Raw genomic sequence first — 26,722 nt, 5'->3', positions numbered from 1 at the left:
GATGTAAACATGATGACTTCCCTTCGTTGGTTTTTTGCCTTACCAATGAAACAAAGCCTACATCAGGAGCACACTTAACAACTTCTACAAATACAAAACTAAAACCTGCCAAGTGAGCTGCCCCTTGCACTCATACAGTGAAGAGTGATGGGGTCACAATGTAAACACCTGGTCAGCAAGTCAATTTTTACATTTGTTTTCCATCCAAAGACTTATATCAAGATGAGGAGTTTGTGGTTGGTATTAGAAACACTGTCCTTGCCAGGGCTGAAGCACTTACAGACATGAACAGTAATCCTTCCCACTAGAGAACTAACTTGGCTACTCAGTCAAGAAAAATGATCTCATACCACAACCAACGGAAACAGATGGATTAGGGCTTTAACTCCTCAGTCCCTCGTTTCCCTCTAACATGTATTTTACACATATCACTTTGTAAGGAGGAATCGGGAGCCTGGCCCTTCCCCAGAGTCTCACCACTGCTTCCTTGCTCATCTCATTATTCAGGTGTATCACTCCCTCTTCCCTATCCCCACCACAACTGAAAGATGTTCTAGTTCACAGATTCATATGATATTGGCTGCTTCCTTTTTACCTGAAGGAAACAGAGAAACACTGTTTTCCTCGCTGCTGCCATCCTCAGTCCAGAGACAAACACATCAAAGATACGCATCTCACCTGTATGCCCAGCCAGCTGCACCCATGAGTAGCGTTTCTTGAAGGGGCTGATAACTGGTAAGTTAACCATGGTTTTAATCGTATGCCATGCCTTTTTCTGGAAATCAAAGAAAAGAAACATTACACTGGGCAGAAGCTGAAATCCTGACATGCCATAAATGTATCACATAGCTTCATGCACATTGAATAGTTCCTCACTAATTTTTAAGTGCTCAAAGGCGGAACCACAAAGCAAACACTACGATCACTGTTGGAAAAATATGCACACAGACCCAAGAATGGACAAATAAAGATAACGCCCTACCGTGCACAAGAAAGCTATTTGTAAGAAATAAAAAAAAAAGTCATACTGCATGTCACAGGCTTGTTCTTAGCCACACCTCACTCTCTCTGTGTCTGAGTCACAAAGTATGCGGACAGCAGATGTTGAACGAACACACACATACGCACATTTAAGTTTCCATGAGACATGCACATAAGCTGCTTGCCACTGTCAGCAACACTTCCTTTCCCAGAGAACTTCACCATCACCTCATGATTAACGGCTTTCTCCAAGTCAGTAGGTAAGCCTTACTGTGACAGATGCATAGAAAACGTATCTCTAGTTGGACACAGAACTCACCCAGGTCCCTCAGCACCCACTGACCGTGTGCTGTAGGATCTCCTGCAGGTCACAAATTTTTCTGCTCCCTCCCCTCTTTCCCAATCCTGTTACTTTTTAACAAAGCTGGGCATTGCTCTGGCAACCTTTGGCGTACACAGGGTGCAGCTGTTTGGGTACTGCAGACAGACAGGGAAACAGAACAGCTGCTCACAAAGAGCAGCTGAGTGCTATGTGACAAAAGCAGAAAGGAAAAAAAAAAGTAGAAAGTGAAAACATCCCATGCTCTGGAATGCAGGTGGGAGAGAACCACAGCCCACTATGTTCACGTTACACTCTGAGGAATCCCAAAGTGCTTCACAGACAAGGGGAGCAGCCTTATTCACCAGAACATGATACTCTGCTGGAGAAGAAACATGGAGCTGCAGGATACTCTTGCATGACAATTTAGTGCTAAAGGGTTTTTATTGAGATCAAGTATAGTTGGGGATTAGGCTGAATTTATAGAAGTGCTTATCAGTGGCCTAGCTGGAATTCATCAAAATAAATGGGAGGCATTGATTTCACTGAAAATAAGTTTAGGTACTTGCTCATCACCTGAGAAATCCCCATTCAAAACAACCATGTCTATTCATGCACTATGAATACTGATCTGACAATTTAGGTGCTTAGGATATCTGATTTTTATTGTCTTCTACACTGTACTTCTGTAGAAGTGAAAAACATAAAAAGTGAAATTGCAGGCAATACACAGGCAAAATGTTACTCTCCAGATCCCACTGTGACCTGGCTACACTTCCCCAAACTTGTTCACTTAAACCACATTTTTTATAAAGTATCCTCTAGCAACACTGGTCACCATGTGAGGACAAAACTCTGCAGCTATCTTAGAATGTATTAAGAGGATATGTGAACTCACAGACACAAGCGATCTTTCTTTTAAGGATTTGTCTTCCCAAGAAAGTTTTACATTATGCTTCAAATAAAACTGACATACCAATATAGTCATCATATGAGCATACTTACTCTGAAATAACATTGCTTCTCCCTATTTAACTAAATTTGGTTTTGAACAGAGTTCAAGACGAAATGAAGTCACTCTTGGTCAGATATGTGCCCTGTGCATCAGTAATACTTTTGAAAACATACTATGTCAGTGAGAGGAAGCAGAGAAAATCCTGGATGTTTGAGAATTATGAAGACTCAGTTGCACTTAATAGAACTCCACAGTTATTACTAGCTCTAGCTGAACTCTAATTTCATAAATAACTTCTGCAGGTTTAAATGACCCTTTCATATGCTATATTATTTGGATTTCATATTTTAGATTATTTGTCTTAAGCTGTTCCAAACTGCAGCCTTGGGGTGTTAAACAGCAACTTGCCTCTGTGGCAGAGCTAGCTGCTGTTTAATGAGGATAAGAGAGACTCTTGCACACCACTTAAACATGTCCATAGACTCCTTCTGGAGGAAAGTGAAATGTAAATATTGTTATTCAAGTAGCAAAGATATATTATTTTTGTATAGTTTATTTGCCAGATCTAAGTGATAGCAGACGTCCTTTAGTCTACTTTGCTGTTTCTACTACAGAAGGACACAGCCCCAAGTTATTTAAAGAATAGTTGAAAGTAAACATCATTTTGAAGTAAAATGACCCCTTTGAATATAACTCCTGCCGATGATTTAGTTTTTCAAGATCCCATACAAATGTTCAGGGTAACACTGCTTTTTCCACATCCCTTAATCAGAAGTCAGCATTGCTCCATAATCCTTCCATAAAGATCATAATATATTCATCATAATGTCCCACTTCTAACAAACCGCATCCTCTTTCCCAATGACTTGTCATACTGCTATATCCACCAGTAATGAGTACAGGTTTTCAAGGAATGCACATCAACTGTCAATGCAACATCACACTCCAGTGGCTCTCCCACCTCCTCCCTCCCACCAAACTCTAAGAGGTTGCAGCTTTTATTTGTACTGTGGGTGTGAAGGATAGACAATGGGCCAAATTCAGCCCCAGCTCAAGTGGACTTTGGCTGCTTAGGTTACAGGTGCCTTGGATGAGTATGTTTAAGTTGCTCATCCAATAAATAGACACTGACAATTTTTATTTACTTTTTTTAACATTTTAAATAATTTCTTCACAAACCCTCCCCCCCCCCCCAAGATAGGGAAAGCATAAGGCTCAAGGTAGGAGGGAAAGAACTGCTTTTAGACCCATGCTGTGGAGCATGCTGCCATCGGCAGGGGTTCAGCAGTTGCATATTCCTCTGCTGCGACTTCCAGTCTCCCAACTAACTCAACCAGGATACAAACTGCCAGTATGCAAGCAGAGCTGCATACTGTTGAAGCAGCGGTATGAGTGGGAAGATGAAAACTTTGTGCCTGCTGTAGGAGGAATCTTTCTCACTTCTATTTCTAAAGCGAGATTTCTTCTTCTTTGTTAGCAACAGTATTATGTGCTTTTCAAATCACTGTTTTATGCTGCAATGGCAAAGAGGGCTTCTACCGCTGCCCATTTGTAATTCCAGTCCTTATTTCTCAGTCCTTGTTTCTTCTAGATTCCTGCTCAGTCTTCCACGATCTTTTTGCTCTGCCTGGATTTCTCCAAGACCTCATTTCTTCTCGATTCCCAATGAAAACTCAGATATCTCTGTACTGTATCTGCATTCAGGATTGCCCGAGTCAGATGGTCTTGACATCACTGATGCTGTTTTATATGCCTCTTGAGATCAATATACTCAAGAGTTTTCCAACAGTAAAAAGGAAGGCATTCCAAAAGAGTCAAGAGACAAACATGAAAGGTATTAATCTTCTAAAATTCAGCATATAAATTACTCAATGTGAATTGTAACTGACACACTATATAAATCTCCCTAAGCAATAAAAGGTGTGGGACATAAAAGAGAGGAAAAGCTAGTTGCCTGCCAATGGGTCAGCCCATGTGACAGGCTGTGACATGGCAAGTGTATCCCTGTCAGCAAATGGACAAAAATTCAGGGAAGAAAATGGGAGAACCGATTCAAGCAATGCAGCCACAATGCACGCAAAGGACTGTGGTTTGCTATCTGACATTGATCTGCTATCTGAATTACTCTTTTGAACCGCTTTTCTGAATTTGAAGCACTGTTTTGAAGAGAAGCATACATCCATGCAGGAAATGTGGCACACTTGCACTATGTTAGCACAGCATATCCAGACAGGATGCCAGATGAGGTATTCCCAACCTATTCAACCCTGGATAAAGGTAGCTGCTGCCATCATGTCTATCCATTAAGAAAGAGCAAAGAGCAGCAGCAACTGAGTGGTATTGGTTTCTGTGAGCACAGCTTTCTCCAGGCCTTTTCTCATGATGAGTGCACAACTTCGAATGTTACTAGGATGGAGCAGCACAGCCACCATCACAGAATATGCTGAGTTGGAAGGGACCCTGCACAAATACACCAGCAGGACTTGCCCGATAAAAATCAGTAAAATCACTGGGAAGTGTTTCATCCATTTCAAGAGGTTTTGACTCAGACCTCACTGTCTCCAAGAATCAATCTGCAGAGACTACCAGGCTTTCCTGAAACCCTCCCATCATTTCAGGACAAGGGCTATAACATCCTAATAGCCAACTTCACTGAAGAGATTAGTGCAAACTCCCTGAATTGGGTGGGTTTTTTTTGGTTGCTCTTCTTGTTTTACAAGCAGTATAGAACAACCAGCATCTCTCCAAGCATATGCTGAATCCCTTCAGGGACAAGAGAACCACTCTAAAGGCAATGGGGGATAGGGACCTGAACCTTCCTCTGCTGTTCTATGGAAAAATAAATAAAATCTCTCCCTTGTTTAAGGGTAAAAATGAAAACAAATATCTCAGTTCTGTGAATGCCTTAAACATATGTAACTACCCTCAGGCAAGCTTTGACAAGCAGGTAGCATACACAAGAATTTGTTTCACTTACTACTTTTCAGCAATTACAATAATTAAAAACATCAATCGTATCTAAATTAGTAAGTATTGAGGGAGGGGGTATAAGAAAAATCTTTTTGTCAGAAAAAGGAAGTAATTCAGCTTTAATAGTTCTAGCACACTACTTGAAACTATAGTGAGCTAAAGAAAAAAAGAACACCAAAATTAACATGAATCAACAGGGTCTTTAAAAGCGTCCATGATTCTACCAGCAACAGAGTGGAGGACTAGTTTCTTGCCTGAGCTTGTAAATCTTCATGGAAATTCTACTAGACTTCAGTAAACAATGACCCTTGAATCCTTTTTTTCCAGGAATATTTCAGCAGTTTCTTTATCTGAGATCCTGTTGTCTTTTTTTCTGCACTAGTACAAAGCCTACACAAGCCTACAGAGAGCTATTACGACAGCAAGAAACAAAAGGAAAATGAGAAGGTTTTTTGGTAATTTTTTTTTCCTAAAAGGCTTTAAGAAAGAGTACTTAATTGTCAGTCATCATAATCTACTGTTCTCTTAAAGTCTTTACATCATTTAGGCTAAATTCTGCCACTCTGGGACATGGGGGCTGAAATCTGATCTATAAGGCTGGTTGCCACTGCCTACTCAGTGTCTCACTAACTCTTAGAAGGAACAAAGTTCCTCCACAGGGACTTGCAAGGAGTACAGAAAACTATAATTATCAAAAAGTAACTACATGCACTTCAAAATAATCCTGTAAGAGCCATGTGCCGAAAATGCAAAAGCACTAGAGCAACACCTTGCCTGGGGATCTTGGCCAATGCAGTGAGCAGCAAGTACATGAGAAGGTGATGGGTGTTGGCCTCTTTCAGGGCACAGTAACCATAGTAATAGTGACTGGAAAAGTAACACCTGGGAACCCATCAGACCAGTAGCTGGAACTGCCTTCCTGCAAGCAGGCCCTAAACTAACACTAAGAATTACTAAGCTGGGTATCAGTTATGACTTATCTGTGCACAGTATTAGTCATTCTCCAGTGGCTCACTTTGCTGTGATGGGGTTTTTTTTGCCCCCAGTTCTCTTCCTTTTTCCTTCCTTGTCACACACTAACACCAATATTACTCTGAGTGACACAACAAATCCTCATGAGGTCTGTAATATTACTCTCAGAGGTGTCTTAAGTAGCAGTGTGAGCAGGTGGTCACTCTCTGTTAATAATTGTTCCTTTTAAACTCTGTGTATATTCTACAGCTTTATTATTGCTTCACAGAATCACAAAAAGGGTAAGATTGGAAGGGATCACAGTGGGTCATCTGTCCAATCTCTCTGCTCAGAGTCATCCCAGAACACATGGCATAGGATTGCATCCAGATGGTTCTTAATATCTCCAGTGAGGGAGACTCCATGACCTTTCTGGGCAACGTGTTTCAGTGCACAGTCACCTGCACAGTAAAGAAGTTCTTCCTTACATGCAGATGGAACTTTGTGTGCATCAGTTTCTGCCCATTGTCTCTTGTTCTATTGCTTGGTACTACCAAGAGAAGATCCTGGATCCTTCCTCTTGGCACCTTCCCTTCAGATACTTATAGACACTGATGAGGTCTCCTCTCAGTCATCTCTTCTCAAGGCTGAACATGCCCATCTCCATCAGCCTTCTCTCATATGAGAGATGGTCCAGTCTCCTAATCATTTACATAGCCCTCCTCTGGACCTGCTAAAGGAGCTCATGTCTCTCTTGTACTGATGAGCACAGAATTGAACACAGCACTCCAGATGCAAGCCTCACTAGGGCTGAGTACATGGTCCAGGATCACCTCCTTCGACCTGCTGGCAATGCTCTTTCTAATGCAGGATACCACTGGCCTTCTTGGCCCCCAGTTTTACTTTTTATAGTATACACAATTATTTAACTGAAAATTATTTTAAAACCCTCTGAGTTAATTTTATCTACAAAACCCTTGTTTTATTTATCGTAGTTTATTAAAATTGAAATCAGTTTGAAAGCTAGTTTGTTTTCTTAATTCTCTATGCCATTTTATTCAATTATTTAATAATTTAGAAAATGAAATTAACATATTCAGATTTGTTCTCTGTTTTCATTAGTGTTTGTCACTTTATTTGAATTGGTTTTGACCTGACTTATTGGACCTATACAGGTAAAGAACTTAAATGTAGTTCCAAAGCTACTAACCATATTATCTTAATGAAGTAAGCCTAGCCCAAACAAAACTTTGTTTTCACCTATTTCAATGTAGTCAATACCTGCCACTACCATGAAAAGCTTCCATAAGAAATAATTTTGAGAAACCACAGCCAAGATAGTTACTAGCCTAATTTAATTACCGTTATTAGATTGGCTTCTCTTTGAATGTAATCAATAACTACAGTACTATAATTACAATCTATTAAAAAACATAATCACACAACACTTTAGCAACTGAAATGTATCTACTGCTTTGTCAAAATCACAATACTCTACCAAGACAAATTGTTATCAGCATAATTTTCCCCATACTAATTACTTTTCCATGGGCACAGCCTCACAGCAGTGAGTGTGTAATAACCAGTGGTTATTAGGGGTTTAATTTTTTCAGGGGATTACAGCTCTGGGATAGCCCATCATCTCATGGAGACAACTGGGGATTTAAGTCATGTTATATATATTAAAAAAATTTTAAAAATTATAGTGAGAGTTGCTGAGCAACACAGTATCTTTCCGGTTGCAGTCACAAAATTTGCCTACCAAGGGACTCTGGTTTTGAGTTCTTTCATTTTGAGGCTTAGTGTAATTGTCTTTGCAGATGTGAAAGAGGCAGGCAGTTGATTTGGTCAGATCCAGATCTTGAAACAGCAGACATTTTTATGCCAAATGTAAGCAAAGTATAATTATCCTTGGTGTTTCTCCTAGTAATATATACACATATATACATATGTTCATGCACACTTTTAAAATATCTAAAGCAGATAGTAAAAGCTTTTCATTGCAGTTAATCAAAATTCCAATACTTTTTTTTTTAATTGTCCAGACTATAACAACTCCTAGGCTTGGGATCATTTGGTATTTGAAGAAACTTAGAACACCTAACAAGACATGAAGAAAGTGAAGCATACATGACAATTTTCCCTTTTTTTGTTGGGAGAAATATAACTTAAATATCCACAAAAGTTCTGTGTAGGGAAGCAAGGCACAAGATTTTCCCATAGCTAAACCAAAAATGCTCCAAATAACAACAACAACAATTCCTGGATTTATCATACAAGGCACTTTATACTTTCAGCAGTTGTTTCTGTGCTTTTGCCCCTTATTAAAGGTTTGTGGAATCCTCAAGCTAAGGAGATTCTTACTGCCAAGTCTACTACCCACTTGGCTGAATAAGACATGAATCACAAATTGAGACAAGGATCTCAATGGGTGGGAGGTGAGAGCAAGTCAAGAAGAATGCTCCCCAAGCGTATGTGAGCAAACCCTCACACAAACCTTTATAACTAAGTTTCTGAGTGTAACACTTAATTCAGCTCCCAAGATAGGGTAAGGCTCCTACAGCAGCTGACTTAGCCCTGTTATTACCACATTTCATCTTCTCTTGGTCCTGGGCAGGAAACAGGTTCCTGATGCACACAAATACTAATCTGCACAGTAGTGACTATTTATCCCTGGACAAAAAGGTATTTAGGGCCAGAATGTTGCTCTATGATACCTTACACCTGCATAGCCTGGTCCAAAGTCCAGAGTTTTGAGCATCAGCTTTACACAGTCCGTGCCCTGAACATGCAATGGTATCATTCTTCAGACTGTCTGAGGTGCTATGGCAACCACTGCCAACTGATAATTTGGCCAAATCACTGCAACTGGCCTTTTGCCAGGGCAGATGCGTTACTTCAAATGCTGTCAGCTGTCGCTCAAGGAATACAAACAGTGTAACCATGTCCCTGGTCAAGGATATCCCTGAGCAATCTCCACCTGCTGGATGCCTTGGCAGCCTTGACCATCGCTGTATCTGCTACAGTCCCCAAGAGAACATAACACTCACTGCTTTGTCACACAATTGATCTTCCTGTGCTGTGCGAGTGCCAGCTGGAGCTGTAAGACTGATAACAGCAAGGGAGAACACGTGCTCCTAAAGAATGGCAGTTTGCACACTACACAAGCAGCTTCCTGATCAACACCTCTCATCAGACTGCCAGGCAAACTGTGACTACACCTTCATCTCTCCTTCCCTCTCTTTCACCATTCAGCCTCCAAACCTTTGAGGAGAAACAGCACTCAGCCTGTACCTAGCCCTTGATGCTTCTGGCTTTGCACTCAGCCATGGGTGAGGGCCACAGCTGCTCAACCAGCATTTGGCAGGTGTATCCTCTGACTGCAGGGTTTCTATTTCCTGTTTGTTCTGCACTCATGATGGGCTGGGCTAAATCTTCAGAGTCATGAGAAACACTTAATGCAATAAGCAGAAAGAACACTGCAAGTCAGAAGCCTCAGGTTCCTGTGTTTTCTCCTCTGTCATGCCCCACCATGCAGTGAAATGCACCTATTATTTGGCTTTGCTACCCTTTAGGATACTTGGTAAGCTTGTTGGGTGTTCATTATGCCTGGGCTAAAGGAAGAAGTGAAGGTTAAGAGAAATGGATGGTTAGTATCGGACTAAATTATTAGGAGCACAAAATCCTATGTCCCACTCCACACCTGGGTTCTATTTGTAACTCCAGGAGCAAATTCCTCTCCAAATCAGAGGAAAATGAACTACAAAGACAGAAAAGCATTGCTTGCCTTCCTGGAAACAGCATCAAGAGCCACAGTCTGCTGACTATTCTGCAGGAATCAAGGTTGGCATTTTGTTTCTGGTTATAACCAACTGAAATATCTACAACGTCTACATTATTCCCAGGCCAAAAGACAAAATAGTCAAGTATAGATGACTTTAAAGCTGCACTGGCACAAGGGTTTCCTTATCTCACAGATATGTTGACTGACAGATTTTATTTTAATATGATAACCAGTTTCTGTTCTAAGGGATACTGAACTGTCTATCTTTCATAGCAGGCATTAAACATGGCCATTATCTCTACTTTCACAGCTTGTGCTCTGCTCTGAAAGACACCGGTTCTCTAACAGGATGGAGCTCTGCCACCTGTCCCCACTGAATACAGGAAAACTGAACCAAAGACATTCTACCTGTACCAGGGTTTTGCCAGAACATCAGTCTTGCTGGAAACTGGAATTTTATTATCCAAGAAGTAAATGGAATGTTCCTCTCTATAGGAAAGTTGACTCAGTTTCAGAGCCCAGACATCTGAGATTTATTCAGGCTGTCCATCACCCAGAAAAGTTTGTGGTAAATCAAACATCACTTTAGCAGATGGTGTGGCAGCAGGAAAGAAATCTTTCTTAACCTCCAAAACAACTGCAGTTTAAATCTTCAGAAACAGTTTAGCAATTTGATAATTCTCTGCCCATACCCCACTTCTCCTTCACCTGTCGTGGGTCGCTGACTGACATCACCAGTTATGAGAAAGGGACATCTAGAAATACAGCACTTTAGATGATAAAATAAACCTAACATCTTATTAGGTAGGAAATAGCATTATCAGTTCCAAATAGGATGAATATTTGGGCATACTTAAAACCCAAACAGATCCACATTTATCTATACACAGACCAATAAACAGGTCTAGCCTAAAACATAAGCACAATTTATTAAGGTACAAACGTGTCATTTGTGAACCGTGCATGACCTCAAATCCAAATGTACTACAAGTGCCAATTCATTTAAATCAGGTGTAATTTCTGCATAACATCAAGAGAGACTGTGTTCTGGCAACAAGCCAGGAAATAACTTCAAGAAGCTAACCTCCCCTGAGTGACCCTGGGAAGATGAAGCATGTGCTTCATCTTACTTGCTATGCTGGTGCAGACTGTTACCTGGAGATACAGCTCTGTCCTGCCTGCCCAGCAGTTTGGGGCTAGGCTCACCACCAGTTCAACACCCCAGTGATTCAGTGGCCACAGGAGAATCTCCAGTCTGAACAGATAAAGAGAAATAAAGAAAATTTTGATGCTTATCCTTTATTTACACTATCATCAGACTCCTCTCTTCCTATCCCTAGCAGCTTGGGTTAGTGGACACATGTTGAAAGCTTACCATGCTCATACCGAGCCATATCCCATAAGACACTGAGATTCTGCCTGAAAGAAATGTAACATTGTAACAGTGGAAGACTATTGTGCTATAATTAATTTTTTTTCTGTAGGAAAGGATAGGAAGCACAAGGACAGAATTAAGGTTGCTGTAAATACCTACTGATTATCTATGATGATTGTGCTCCCTTTTGGTTGCTATTCCAAGAAAGTTTTGACAAACTGGAGGAAAATCCAGGGATGAATAACAGTCACCATATTGCTGAGGCCAAAACAATTATATTTGTTTATCCTGAGAGGACCAAGCATGGCAACTGTTTTCTAATACACAACAAGGTTTCATAACTATAAGAGCAGTCACTTGTTCTCCATGACCACTGGGAATGACAATCACCAAAATATTCAGGTGAGATATGAGAAAAGGGCTATCTGGTGTATCAGTGAGTTTTAAAACAAATGCTTGTAAAATTAGGGTCTAACTCAGACACAGGAGAGACCTACCACCAAGACAGAACTGGGCTGCTGCTAGTGTCAATGAGTTGCAATACTTTGAAAGGAGTCCTTGTCATAAGCCCCAAGATGGTTCATCATCAGTGGTCTTATGATACTTATGTCCTGCAGGACAGTGAAGAAAGTTACATGAACCCTTTCTGTGCTTTATTTCCATTTCCTAAAAGGTATTAAAACATTCATTTAGAAAATTAAGTCAGGCATGCCAATACTTGTCCACAAATCAGGGTTTTTAAAATTATTGTACACATGCATGTATATAGCCACATGCATATAGAGAGATTACCAAAAGGTATAGATTTTTAAAATGTTTTTACGTAACTTTTTTCTTTCTTACCATGATAATTCAGCTTCTAACATCCTAAAATGTCAGACACTGATTTGCAAAAGACCTGACCAAAGTCCACTGTTTCAATATGGGATCTAGGTCCAGACATATGTCCTTTCTCTCCTCCAGTTCCCACAACTGCAGGCTGTAACAGCTCTATCTCAGAACACTACTGAATAATTTAAGTAATTAATGCTTGTAAACTAAATTAGAGGCACTCAAATACGACAGTCAGGTACTCAAATAAGCAGCAACATAGTGGTAAGTGAAAAGGACTATTAGAATCTAAAAATACGTCATGTAAAAAACAGATCAGACGTACAATGGTAGCAGTTTGCCATCTGCTCCTCTAATCTATGACAAGACAAAGTCCAGTACTCCATCTCTCCGTCCTCATCTCCTCCAAACTCACACCTCCATTATCCTTCAAAGAAGCATAAGCAGTTACTGCTTCACCTATCATGCACTCCACTGTTCAAACATGGCCCACCCTTTGCAATGGAATGCAAGTGTCAACATGCGATAGGCACTATTATTTAGTGGGGTGTGGTATTTACCTTGGAAAAAGTCACATCCTTCAGCAACCACTGTAATAACTCTAAGCTTTAGCTGTGAGATTATTCCAAACAACTATACTGAAGGGATTTCAAAAGCAAAAAAAAACAAAATAAAATTATAAATAAAAAAACAAAACCACAAACCACAAAAACAAAACAAACCAAAGAAAAAACATATAAAATCCAAAATGCAAACAAACAAACAAAATAACTCAAAACAAACAAAACCCCACATTCCTATTTAAGTTAGCATCAGAACAGAACAAGTGAGGCCAGTGTTCCAGGCAGGATGGGAGCCCATTAATGGAACATGGCAGTGATGAAGAAACCTGAAATTCTATGGAAATGAGGACCCTTCACTTCATATCATCTGAGCAAGAGGGTTAGAAGGTAGTAGTTTGTTTTCGGAGCAAACCTAACATTAGAGAAACTCTTCTTGCCCCAAGTCAGCCCTAAGAACTATGTAAGAAATCCAGAGAAAAGATTTCTCCCTTCAGCAAAACTACAGGATCAAAAGAGAATTTATGTTAGCAGAACAACGTAAGAGAGGCGAGCTGAATTCCTCCTCCGTATCAGAAGTAGGTAGCCCCAGAGACAAGGGATTATTTAAAATTTCAATTTCCATAATGCAGTCTTAAGAAAGAGAATCAAATTCACATCTTACATAAGCACAAGTGACTCAACGAAAGACTGAAACTGAAACAAGGCATCTGTTTTCCTGAAGAGTTGTGGGTGTTTGAACAATAGTGAATGTCTTTTACGGAGCATATTTCCTCTGCCCTAAAGGTAAACACATGTGTTTACAGTCAGGATACTGGATATCCCACATTTTTAGAAGGACAAACATCAATTGCCAACTATTAAGATGTAAACCCACCTAAAAATAAAGTAAAATAAACAGGGTGTCGTTTATATAAACAACATATCTACCAAAATTTTTATCTCATAGTAAAAGAGACAAAAAAAACCCCATAAAACTTCAAAGAACTTCATACTGTTGGCTCCTAGCAACAGAACTGCAAGCCACACTCCCATATCTCGCACAACCACCTACACCAGCCTCCTGAAATATGGAGCAAGCAGCAGCGTCTGTGCCAGATTGGACATAGGTAGCAGAACCCAAGAGCAACCAACATCAATACCAGGGCTCAATAGACAAAGACAAAACAGACATTTGAAATGTCATTTGCAGATGGTTGATAACCTAAACTTGGCACAGGGGAACAAGCCATGCAGAGAAGTTACTTCACAAGCCAAGATTTTGCTGCCCTGTCTGCCCTTTTTCTTTAAGAATGCAATGTAAAAAGAATATTGGTGACTCGGCTACATTCATCCTATAGCCATCCCCTGTCCCAGACAGGACTGTTGCCTATAAAATCAGGTCTGAAAAGGCAGACTAGGATCAAGACACAAAACTATAGCAATGGAAGAGGATATATTTCTACAGATAACGCAGAAAGTCCCAATTGATAAACAGGGACAGAAAAAATACGATTAGTTTTCTGCCACTCCCGTTTAAACATTGGAATGGGAAACCATGCTCAGGACGTCAGCCAGTCCTACTGCTGGAAAAAGCCTTGGAGACTGTTGGCATAGTGATTAACATGCACTGGGCTATTAGAGAGCCCAGGACTTCCTCCCTTCCTGGTCTCTTTGCTGAAGGCACACATTCTCTTTGGTCTTGCTATAAATGTTGGGAAAACAAGTCACGAAACTGTTATAGGGGCCTGATTAGTGCCCAGATCCAGACAGATCACTAGGGCGGAGAGAACTCTAGAGGCTCACTTCTTCCTAACATATTTAGAATATAGCTTCATTATTTTTACTACTGACTGCCTGTGGTAGCTATGTGATGAACAAGTGATAAGCAAAAGCACCTGGAAGTCAGGAGTCTCCACTTTAAAATCCTTTATACGTTTTTCAGCAGAATGGCAGGATCTGTACTAAAATGAGTACCTTGGAATTTCATTGCTTACTCCTTCTAGGTTAGCACAAAGAAGGCAAAAAAGTTCCTTATCTGAATTTCACAGAGCAAGACAATACAAACTGTATCCAATTATCATCTTGAAATTCTGATACTCAGCATTTTTCCACTAGGAAAAGTGAGGGCTGAAGCATAAGAAAGTTTCTAAATTTCTTCAGATTACATTTTCCTCTGATCAAAGCTGACCCTTTGTAGGGTTGATGATGCTGTTCCTACAGAACATACATGGGTGGCAAAGGAGGGAGCCCGCAGCAAGCAGAGCTTAAAGTGATTAGAACATTAAGGTCAAGTGCACTTAGCCAACAACCCACTCAAACTCAACTGAAGATAACAGCCCATCTGCATGCAAGAACACTGTTCACACAGATTTTTATCCTTTCTACTGCATCACATAAGCATACAACAATGGAGAAGAATACAGATGCCATACAGACTTGCTCTAGCTCTGTCTCTTTCAGAAGATCAGGGTCCTGTACAGCCACCAAAGCACCAATGCACAAGAATTCTTCCTGTTTCATTCTCTTGTTATTTGTTCTAAGTTACTCACCTCAAAGAAGGGCAAAAATGGCAAGAAGTGTTTGGTTTGTTTCAGATTGAACAACTCCAAAAAAACTTCAGCTGTTTCCGAGGCTATAAAAAGATTCATATGGACCCCACTACAAAATTGCTAATGAATCCCCTGAAAAGCTTTTTAACCTTGAATTTTGAGGAAGAAGCCTGAAATCTAGGAAGAGCGGAGTTTTCAAAGCAGAAGCAAGCTTTGAAGAAGAAGCTTGCTTCTGAAGAGCAGAAGTCAACCTGACCAAATCTGGCAAATTGTAAGAACCTCAAATTAATTTACAGTAGGCTTTCAGTAGTATTTAATTACCTTCTGTGGAGACTGCTGGGCACAGCACACACAAGGGATCGATGGAGCTCATCTATAAGGGATGCGTTCACCTATCCAACTCTTCAGACACAGGAGGTGAGCTTGAGGAGGCTCAGCCGTGCATGAGGCAGCTGTGAACTAGGTTTTCCTGATACAAGAGGGCCATCTCTCACAGGGCTTGAAGAGCCTCTCTAAGTACAGCACTCTAGTGAGTGCCCTCTCTAGTACAGGCAAGTTAACCAGGCTGGCCAGTGCTGGGCTTGCTCTGCAGCACATGCTTTGGAAATGGAAGAGGGATGAAACATCACTGCCACATGTCAGCAGCTTCAGCTACTGGAACGCATGCAGATGCAGAATTATGTTTGCACTGGAACTTTAAAAATGTCTTAAATGAAAAACTGAGTACTCAAAAGTTAGAAATCAGCAGAATTTAGGTTTTTGATACAAAAGTTATCCTATTCATGGCAACATTTACCGTTTTCTGCAGAGCTTATGACAGAGTCTTTAATAATATAATAACATATTGTAGTTCCTATTTATTCAGTGTAAACAAACACAATAAGCAGCATTTCTATAAAAAGCAGCATTTTTTTAATTTTGCCCTCATTGCCTTTACCATTTTTACTTCACCTACTGAAAATCTACTGTAAACATGGTTACTGAGTTGTGTGTGGCATTTTAAGACGGCCATCACTGCAGTCGTAGAGTGTTTTCCAAATTTTAGTGAATCTGTTTTCACAATCTTGCTATATGAATTGTTTTATTTATATCTTATAGGAAAAATACTGAAGGAAAGAAAGGTTAATATGAAAAGTACCCACTAACTTTGAAAGCTTAATCTCAGATGTCAGTTTGCTTTTCCTAATACCCGGTGTCATACAACACAGTATGACAGTGTTGTAAAACAGCTCCCATTAACTTTGGTTGCATGTACAAATGTTGAGCATTTCTGCTAGTAAGACCCACACTCTCAAGTCAGTCAATAGGAGAATAAGAAAAATACAGTTAAGGGCCATGGTGATAGTCTGCATAAATAACTTGCCTAGTTTTTCCCAGGGACACTGTGAAAGGCGAGTAGTTCTCCACATCAGCATTCAGCAGTGTTAAATCAGAAAGTCAGTCTTTCCCTTCCTGTGATCTCCTGCATACCTACCTATGAAAAAATAGAGGTCCTGCAATGTTATCAGTCACTATGGAACTGTAACTTGTCCTTTGAGTTGATTGGAAATATAAAACAGTTGAAAGTCATGAATTCTGTGCATCGATTGCTATGCCTGCTTGTAATTAAAGACTGTAGAACATTAATATACCCACACTGCAGGCACTTGAGTTCTTTCCTTACATATACTTTTAATGCCTGACTGATGATTTCTTAATTTAGTTGTCACACGTTCTCCTGATCTGCTTTTTTTGAAAATGTATTTTCCGTGATTTTAAAGCAATAATAGTCTGCTTGCCCATTAAGTTTTGATCTTCCCTCTAGTCCTTCCTCTTGCATTTCCAGCAGCCTTCCCAACCACTCCCAATCACTCCCCTTCTGTCTGCCTATACATATCCTGTACCCATCACAACCGTCTTACCTCCTTTATCTCCAAAGTTTTGTTCTTGACTAGCCTGCATTAGAATCACGCAGCTACCCATCACAATGTGTCTGCCCATAAGACTGGTCATTTGAAAGCACAAGAGAATACCACTACCTGTGCCACATGCTCAGAGGATCTTTGAAGATTTTCAGCAGGGGTGGTGAATTCAGAGCATCTGAAGAGGTTCCAGTATAGGAAGGTGTTGATACATGGCAACAATGCTCCCTCCATTTCCAAAGTATTTGCCGCAGAGTGAGCCAGCACTGGCTAGCCAGGTTAATGTGCCGGTGAGAGATGGCCCTCATACAGGAAAACCTAGTTCACAGCTGCCTCGTGCACAACTAAGCCTCCTCAAGCTCACCTCCTGTGTCTGGAGTGGGCTGGCTGAGCACAGCGCTCACAGCTGAGCTCCATTTGATCCCTTGCATGTGCAGGACCTACAGACTTTGACGAGCACCAGCACCTCAAAGGTGAGAAATAGAAGCCTGCATTCCACCACAGAAGCAAAAAAAGTAGAGCACAGAAAAGATGTGCTGTCTAGAGTAAACATCACTGAGAAGAACTGTTGCAGTGTCCTCAGCTACATGGAGCTGCTTGAAAAGAGCTAAGACACAAAGAAAGCTGTGTTCTCTATAGCAGCTCAGAGTAGTGAAGGCAGATATATCTAAGATATATGTTGGAATGTGGCAGAGAGCAGGAGACAGAATCAGTTGTATTGATAATGAATGATGAGTTCCTACCATCACTGGTATTCTCTTTCTATGCAGTGTTCAATGTAATTTATCAAGAGGCATTATTCTTATCACATGAAAATTGTATGAAGACTATAGTAGTTTCCTCTGATACATCACAAGTGAACTGTGCCATTCCCACTAACTTATTCACACAGTTCTGCAACATCCCAGCTTCCTCTTAAACAGGTAATCCTCTGGTGGACTGTGAATCACAGACATTTCAGTACCAATTACATGCAGACACAACATGTATCTGTATATATTGTTTATCATCTGTAACCACACCTCTGCTATGAATGTGGCTCAAGTACAGATGAGGACAGAAGGCTGAATAAGAAGGGCAGATTGAAGTTGAACGTGAGTAAAATAAAGGTGGTATCAGTGGGCTGGGGTAAACAGTTTAAAGAGCTTGCATTCACTGTACCACCTTATTTGAATATCTCAGCCAGCAGATATGGAGTGTTCCTGGATTCTGGGTTAATGCCAAGCTCCCACAAAGCAGCATCTGTGTCATGCTTGCTATAGTCACCAACTGGCTTGGAAATTTTGTCCCAAGCTCTAAATCTGGATCATGTCAAGTCTATGATAACTGCTTCAAATGATCTGTCAATTGGTCTTTGGCTAACTTCTTCCCAAGCTTGCTGAGGAATAGAAGATTTGGTAACAAGCAATAATAGCCTGACCTGATGAGTTCAGGGTAGGTTTCTACAGTATCAATCTCATACCTCCATATTTTGGAACGTAAGAGAAAATTTCATCCCTTGCAAGAGGCTTAGCATTTATCAATCCAAAAATCCACTCAAATGTTGCTGGTTATGTATTATCCCAAGATAAACAAGAAACAACATCCCAGTGTATTTGCTAGTCTGACACTGGATGGACAGGTAGCCTCTCCCTCTTCCCTATGCTTTTGTTCAGAAAGAGCTGATGGAGATTAACACCTGCTCAGCCCCCTCTACACACACTTTTTTCGTTATATTTTTCCCCAGGTATGCTATGCTATGGACAGACAATGTCATCTTGCCCAACTTGTGAGCCTTTTAGATGAAGCTCTTTTGGTAGAGAAGGCTGAGAAGAGCACTTAAGAAGGCAATTTAAACCTATGGTATGCAAGATCCAAATTAACATGGACTGACAAGCAAATTCTCTCTGCCTCAGACCCCTTTCTCTGCAAAAACTACACTGATAGAGAAGGTAGAAGAGAGACAGACAGTGACTTCGCTGCTGCACATAAGATCACCTTTTCCTTCCAAGGTGTGTAAGGTTAATGTTACCTTTTATGCCATCACATTTTATAGATAATCACCACAAAATGTTGTATCATGATCCTTAGTTCTTCTCTCAGTCACTGTTAAACAAACAACTATCTACCACATAAACACAGCATGAATTCTCAGCTTTGAGAAATATTAACTATATTTAATTCCATCCCATTGTGAGCATTTAATCAAACTGACTCACTTAAACACATTCCATTTATAATAAACTTTAGATGTGACTTGAGGTTATTTTTGAATGTTAGCTACCACATTAATTAAATGTGGTAGTTAAATTAATGAATTAAAAAACTGTTCACTCTAATCAAACCAGTCTAACAGGTGTCAGAACCCAAATATATATATACATGCAAAATTTCAAAACTATTGTTCCAGCCACTGCCCTTATTCCTTTTGAGACTGGCATAGGTTTTCAGAAATAAATCTGCTCAGTCAATGATAGCTTGAAGAAAAATATGCTGTGACCTCTTTAAATATACACCATCCAATGATGAGGAGTTGCTGTTATTTCTTTTTCCCTCTTTCCAGCTGTAATAAGTATTATAAGGAAGTCTGAACTGTAAAAGTATGCATACAGAGAAACTTCTACAACATACCTAATCCAACAGGTCATAAGAAAAAAATTATCTTTCAGTTTTAAACTGTATGCCCAAACAAGATGTCCTTTAACATCTGACAAATGAAATCTATCAGGGTGAAATGGATTCAAAAGACAAGAATCTTGTAACCTGTAAGTTACCATCTCAGATATATCCACAGTCAGAAACTCTTAACTGATAAGACATTTAATTGCCTCTCTCTCAAGTGATTTGGCAAGAACCAACTCATTTCCTTATAGACAAGAATTCACATTACTAATAAACAGTCACCATTAGACCTGATACTGCTGATGTTTTGATATACTCCACCACTCAAGTGTACAGTGGCAAAGAATCCATCCTCAAACTGAGAGGTGGCTCTCAATTCAGGATTTGTTCCAATAACTGTGCAACGTGCAAATGTGGAACATTACTGCTGTTCACCTCATATTTGTTCAGTATACAATAGGAAGATTTCAGTATATGGTACTGTCATTATAAATCTGGATTTTTTTAGAAGCATGAAAGGTACTCCCTTAAAAGTAGCTGTTTCATGAGCAGCAAACTAATGAAGCCTGGTTTCTACTTGACTGGTATCTTCTGTCCTGCACTCTTTTCAGAGTATCTACAGCTTGTCACTGTCCTCTATAAACTTGTTTCAAAAGCCCTCCAATCTCTCTCACATTTCCACACCTCTTGGGAATTTTGTCATCTTTCTCCCCTGTCCCTTAACTAGCGCATTCCATATTCCCTAACCTCACCAGCCCACAGCACTGTATACTGCCTTCCACGGTTTCTCCTAATTACCCTCAGTACATGAGACACTACCTGCTGCAGCTGGATCAAGCATGTAAGCACCTATGGACGAGCCAGTATGCACATACCAATTTGCTAGTCAATAAGCAAAGCAGAAGACAACTGCTTAACTCCTCTTACACCTTCTCCCCCAGAGAAGAAAAAGTATGCACTTCTTTTGGTTTCCTCTCTTCCACCCAGAGTCTGAGCTTTGCGGAACTTCAAAGAGTTCTTGAAGAAACTTTGAGATGTCTATGCCACTGCCAAATTTGGCTGAAGCCTACTGAAGTTGTTAAAATGGAATTGATAGAGTGATTATACAAGCTTCCTTTCCTTTTGAAAGTAGGCTAAAACCCCATTAACAGTCTTACTTATGTCATCCCTTCATTCCTATTCTTCCTTTAAAAATAACAATTTTATTCTACTGCATTAGCTTATGTAACCCACCCCTGAGCCAAAGTAGTTGAAACTTTCAGACTGTATTTATTAATTTAGTTAGTTAGTTATTAAGTGTGTGTGCCTCTCTATACACTTGTCCTTTTTAAGGTACTTGGTGTCACGAAAAATAATGGCAAGAAGATCAGTGAAACCATACCAGCCTCACTAATGGCTATCCCCCAAAGTTTCTGGACTGGTATCACTGCAGACAAGAACAGAACTGCTTTTTCTCTAGCAAACTGTCAGCTGTTCTCATGGTTACAGCTCTAGGAATTTGGAATGACAGGTCACAGTTATGAAAATTAGTAGATTTATTTGGCATGTTTCTATCTAGTAAATAACACTCTCCTATAAAGAGGACAAGAGGCTGCTGTACATTATCATGGTGTTTATTTTCTACGAAAACCACTTTTTAGAGTCTCTGTCCCAATGAAGAAGGTGCTAACCAGACTTCATATTTCTTAAAATTGCTCATTCACAGAATGAAGACAAAAATATATAGCTCTTGTACTCTCTCCATTACTATAAATGCACCACTGGTGTTTTCACTGCAAGATTCAACTGTGTGTATACACCTCCCAGATGGCATGAAGCATGGGTACAAAAGTATGCTTCCCATTTAAATGCAAGAGAAGGCAGGAATGTTAGCTGTTGCCATAGGGTAAAATCTATTCTGTCAACTGGCTATATAAAAAATAATCAATATTTTTTCATTAAGTTAACTGCCAAGATTGACGAAGCTTCAACTATGGCATTATGCTAATTCCATTAGCACCTCTTCGCACAACTGGTTTTCACTGAACCACAAGTTGAAGGAACAGGACAACAACAGAACAGGCTTCTCTCACACTTCCAACTCTTCACTGTCAGAAGGGTCTTCCTTCAGGAAAGCCAGGAGAGCCCGGATTCCAAAGTCTCTGTTAATTACTGCAAAATGATATGTGTAATGTATGCAGAGAAACTGGAACACCACCCACTGAGCTTCTCTCAAAGGTGGGCCTGCCCAGATGAAAACGTCATTTTGTTCCAGCGGAGCCACGCTGGGACTGCACTGTCATTGTCAGCCATTAGTCCCAAAGTATTCATGCCCCCCAACACAGGCCCTAACACTCCAGGGACATGCCCACATACTGTGCTCAATAAGAAACTGTGCTCAAAAATTTAACATTGTCATTAAGTGTCAATCTATCCAACCCAGAATGCTCTGTGAAACACTTTACTGAATCACTCATCCTCTAGGAGAGCTGTTTACTAAGTGAGCTGCCAAGGAAAACTGTCCTCCAAGGCATACAGTTAGGGACAGCACTCCCAGGCATACCAACCTGGCATTTAAGGCCTGAGAACTGCAGGGCAGCAATCCCTGGATACAGAGGAAGGGCTCCAGAGCTTCCCATCTCTCACACGGTCCTGCACAGGTTGCCCGAGAGCCTACAATATTTCAAAGACTCAGCGGGGCCTTAATCTCCAGGTCAGCACACTAGAGAGGCCTGGGAGGACCTTCTTCAGCTTACGTTCCTGGATCTGCTGATGGAAGCCTTGAAGCCCTGATAACAGGAACATTATCAGAACTTCTGCCCCCACAGTTGAAGTCCTGGGCAAGTTTCCAAGGTCCCTGCTAGGCACTGGTGAGCCTGGTAGGCTTGACAGCCCAGCAGTTCCTTGAACACTGGTCTGAGCTTAATCATAAGGTGCCAGGCTCCAAATTAATTTCTAACATTTCCAAAGAAAAATATAAGGAAATTCCCCAATACAAGGGACATTTTAAAATGCCAAAACAGTAAGTCTGGCCCACCTGTGATTTCAGTTTCCTTCAGAAAAGTCTCTATCCTTTGTGTTCCACTCTGAGAACAAGCCTTCACCTATTAAAATACACTAAAATCAACAAATATGAACAAAATGTGCCAAAATGCCTCTAAATAAACTCTTCAAAATATAAAATCATTCCTTGGGCTATCCCAAAATTTGTAGTTATTTTCACATGTATGTGCCTGCCTTGAACCCAAAGCCTTCCATTCTAAAACACACTTATTCATCCTGCCTCAAGATTTAAGAGCAGAAGGGACACATCCTGTAAAGTTGAACCCTCAGAGATTCAAAGCACAGTCTCCTACTGTGGCACGGTATGAACTCCCTACTTCACTAAAGAAACGGTTTCTGTCAAGTCTATATAGCTGAGTGCAGTAATTGCTGGTGTCACAGCATTGTCCAGTACCAGAAGATATCAAACACAAGAACAAGACTGTCCTGGATGCCTCCAGGTATTGGTGAGCAAACAGTGTGGCCATCTGAGATGAAGGGCAGTGTACCTGACCACATGGGAAACAGCAGATTCCTGGGATTTGAGGGTAATGCAGCAAGGAAGGTAGGGATGAACCATATGAGCTCTCATTGAGAAGATTAAATGTTTGGCCCATCTAATTTATCAGGCAGTGCCATGAAATTCTGCTGGTTTAGAGTCTGAGGTACCACTCTCTGCTCTGGTTTGACAACTTGTCACAGAAGGGATAACGAAATAAAGAAAATCAGGCAGAATGCAGGCTCATGGTGGGCAGTTTGCCCCATCTTCCTGTACACTGCAGATATGGAAAAATAACTCAGCCTTTTAAAACATCAAATATTCTACCAGTTGAGTGAATACTTACTTTACGAAGGAGACACTCAACAATTCTGCAGCTGCGCTAAACTTGGGAAAACTGCAAAAACATTTTCAAAAACTGAATTATTACAATACTATCAAAGTTCCCAATTTCCCGGGCACCTTAATGAACAGGACAATCTCTCAGAGTTAAAACATTTATAATAGAGACATTTTTAATTTGTCTATAAATCATTGTTAAAGATCTGCTTCTTTTAATAGTTTATTTTCTTGTAGTTAAAAGGTGACTGAAGGCTTTTAAAAGGTGACTATAAAGATTTCTTAGAAGAAAGTAGTACCACTCACATCCATTTATGCTGTATTAGATACATGCATGTCAGGCTACAGGGAAGGATACACTTCTAATCATTTAGGATTCAATATTGCATACAATACCAATGACTCCAGAGATGCAGAAGCAAAACCTTAGAGGTAGCATGGCTTCTTGTCTGAAGAATCAGTTTTACTTCAATCTATATTCACAAACAAGTTAACCAGATGCCACAGTACCATTTCAGAGTTCTCCGTATTGCTAAAGTGCCATCACTTAATTCTTGTTCCCCATTAACCACACATACATCCATTGCAATAGCAGGGGTATGCTCTTTGTTATCTTTAATTTCTATTCTCCTGCTACTTTCACAAAATCTCCACTAGCACAGCATGTATTTTAGAAAAGAAAGCAAAATGACAGTAATTTTTTCCCCTACAAACCAGATTCTATCTCAGAATCAAAAGTACAAATTAAATATTAATATTACAGGTTTCTTGATATTCAACATTACAAAGTACAAAACCTTTTTAATTTTTTTCCTCTTCCAAAAAAAGGCCACAAGTTGATGCAAACAAAACCAATATTGTGCACAGCATTTTAGCTCCTGTACTATGTGTCCTCTAAAGTAGTAAACCCATAATTATCATGAGAAAAGTCCAGCTGGAGGTATCACCTACAAGTTGCATTACTTCTTCCTTATGCGTTTTTTACTAAAGCATATGTTCTGCTTGAAAACAATTCAGGACCCATGAGCTGGCAGTAGAACAACAACTGAAGTTGTGGTATCAATAAAGGTAGGAGGGGAAATTCACTAAAGCTACATATTTCAGGTACAAAAGCCTCAGAAGCACACTAAGGAGTCAGACAAATATACATTAAAGACCATGAAAAAGCAACTAACTATGTGCCTTTAAAAGTGCACTTCAAGGATGAAAGCTGCCAAATTACAGAGGGGATTTACTGAGAAGAATGTGTTGCTGCCAGAACAGACAAAAGCATGCATTCTATCCATTCCAAGCTCCTCCCCATCTCCTGTCATGCTCACAGCAAGAAGCAGCTCAAAAATTGACAACCACAGACTCCAGGATTGAAAGAGAGAAAAAAATACCTGCTGGTAAGTGCCTGGAAAAATTTTATTTTGAACATCTGACACAGGAGACTGGGGAAAAAAAAAAAAAAAAAGAAAAGAAAGAACAATTCACTTATGATCAAAAACCATCTCCCCGTATTCTTGGGACATCAAGCACAATTTCACAGCGCACACCTGGCCGGGTTTTAGAAGAGCCAACGTGCAGCAGCGCTTTTCCAACAGGCGCAACAGCCTGTGTACCGCGCTGCACTGCTGCCGGCCCCAGGACAGGAGTTTCCCGGAGTTAGCGTGGAGTTGGGTCACGGAAACTTCAAGCGGGAGCGCCTGGTGGCCCCGAAGCGTCCGTGAGACGCCCAGCAGCCCCGTTAGGCGCGAACCGCTCCCCCCGCTCCTCCCTACCTGGCTGGTGTCCTCGCCGTGCTCCAAGTGCACGATACCCTGGCTCCTGCACTCCGTGTCGCTCAGCACGTCGTCCTCCGAGTCTTCCAGGAGGGACGAGGAGCCGGTGGAGGAGAGCGAGGAGTTGGACAGTCTGCGGGACTGCAGGTGCAGCGAGCTGCCCGTCCTCAGCCAGCCGCCCTCCGGCTGCGGCGGCCGCGCCTGGGGGCTGCCCTGCGTCTCCTCGCTCTCCTCGGCGGTGACGGTGAGCCGGGGGATGACGGGCGGCAGCACCCCGTTGGGGCGTCGGCAGCCCCTCTTCGCCGGGTCAGGCAGCTGGCGGGCGGCGGCGGCAGCGACGGCGGCGCAGCGAGCTTCGAAGAGGGAGCGGAGCTCCCCCACGCTCAGCCGCTTGGCCCGGCTGAGCTCCGGGCTGCTGTGCAGCCCCGCGCGGGGCTCCATGGCAGGGTCGGCGCCGGGCGCCTGCCGAGCAGCGCTCCAGGATCGGCGGCCGGAGGGGTGCATGGAGGAGCGCCTCGCCACCGCCGCCAGGGAAACTTCTTTGTGGCTCAGTCTCCGGCCGCAGCCCGAAGCCCGGAGGCGAGGCGCATCTCCAGCCTGCCTTCCCTGGGCAGCTCTGAGTCACCCGCGGGAATAGCCGGAGGCGGCTACTGTGCCCGCTGACCCAGCACCAGGGCCATGGGGGCGCGCTGAGCCCGCCCGCCGCCACCGCCCGCTCCGCCTCGGCGCCGAGGGGAGGAGCGAGTCGAGTCGAGACGCGGCGCGGGGAGCCCCTTGCCCGCCCCTTCCCGCCGCCACCCTCCTTTTGGTTTCGCTTTCCCTGAGGCGGCCCCCGAGGAGCGGCCTCGGGGTGTCCCGGTGGGATGTCCCGGTATGGCGCCCCCGCCTTACCTCCGAGCGGCACCGCCTCCCGCCCACCGCCCCTCGCCGGGCAGCGGCTCCCCGGGCACGGCGGCTGCGCAGGGCGGCGCGCCCCGGCCCGCCCGCGGGCCGGAGGGGCGGTGCGACCCGCCCCAGCCCCCTCCCGGCTGTGGGGACGGGGGGAGGTGGCCTTTGCCGCTCTCTCGGGATTTCGGCCCCTTCAGGGTCCGCGTGTGATCCCCGCCCCTCGATGTGCCCTGCCAGCGGGATGCACCTCGGCGCACGCCCTGGCCCCCAGGGCTGCCGTCCGGGACCGCGACATCCTGGGGGTGGCTCAGCGCTCCCCGCGGGGGCGGGGGGGCCGACTGGGCTGTCACCAACCCGCGGGGACCAGGTCGTTGTGCGCGAGTGACCCCGCGGTGAGTCCGCCCCGGTGCACGGCGCGGGGCAGCAGCTGACTGAGCCTCCGGGGCGCGGGGG

At 42.2% G+C, this 26,722-nt stretch overlaps 1 protein-coding gene across 2 annotated transcripts in view; it reads right to left on the bottom strand.

Moving 5' to 3' along the window:
* ITPKA (inositol-trisphosphate 3-kinase A) overlaps window positions 1–26,140 on the bottom strand; it is a 41,635-nt gene extending 15,495 nt beyond the window's left edge. Inside the window, exons 1-3 of one of the 2 annotated variants that reach the window (XM_064658073.1) lie at window positions 25,382–26,140; window positions 25,001–25,051; window positions 679–775 (exon numbers count right to left, since the gene is read on the bottom strand). In XM_064658073.1, the coding sequence (XP_064514143.1) occupies window positions 679–775; window positions 25,001–25,051; window positions 25,382–25,885 (652 nt within the window). In that variant the 5' untranslated portion in view covers window positions 25,886–26,140. The remainder of the gene's footprint in view (window positions 1–678; window positions 776–25,000; window positions 25,052–25,381) is intronic. The other variant, XM_064658074.1, reaches the window with a different exon arrangement.
* Between the last annotated feature and the right edge of the window lie 582 nt (window positions 26,141–26,722).

Source organism: Pseudopipra pipra, chromosome 6 (assembly GCF_036250125.1).
Source record: "Pseudopipra pipra isolate bDixPip1 chromosome 6, bDixPip1.hap1, whole genome shotgun sequence".
Lineage (NCBI taxonomy): Eukaryota > Metazoa > Chordata > Aves > Passeriformes > Pipridae > Pseudopipra > Pseudopipra pipra.
Note: the sequence above shows the minus strand (reverse complement) of the source record. Positions and strands in the feature narration are given on the sequence as shown.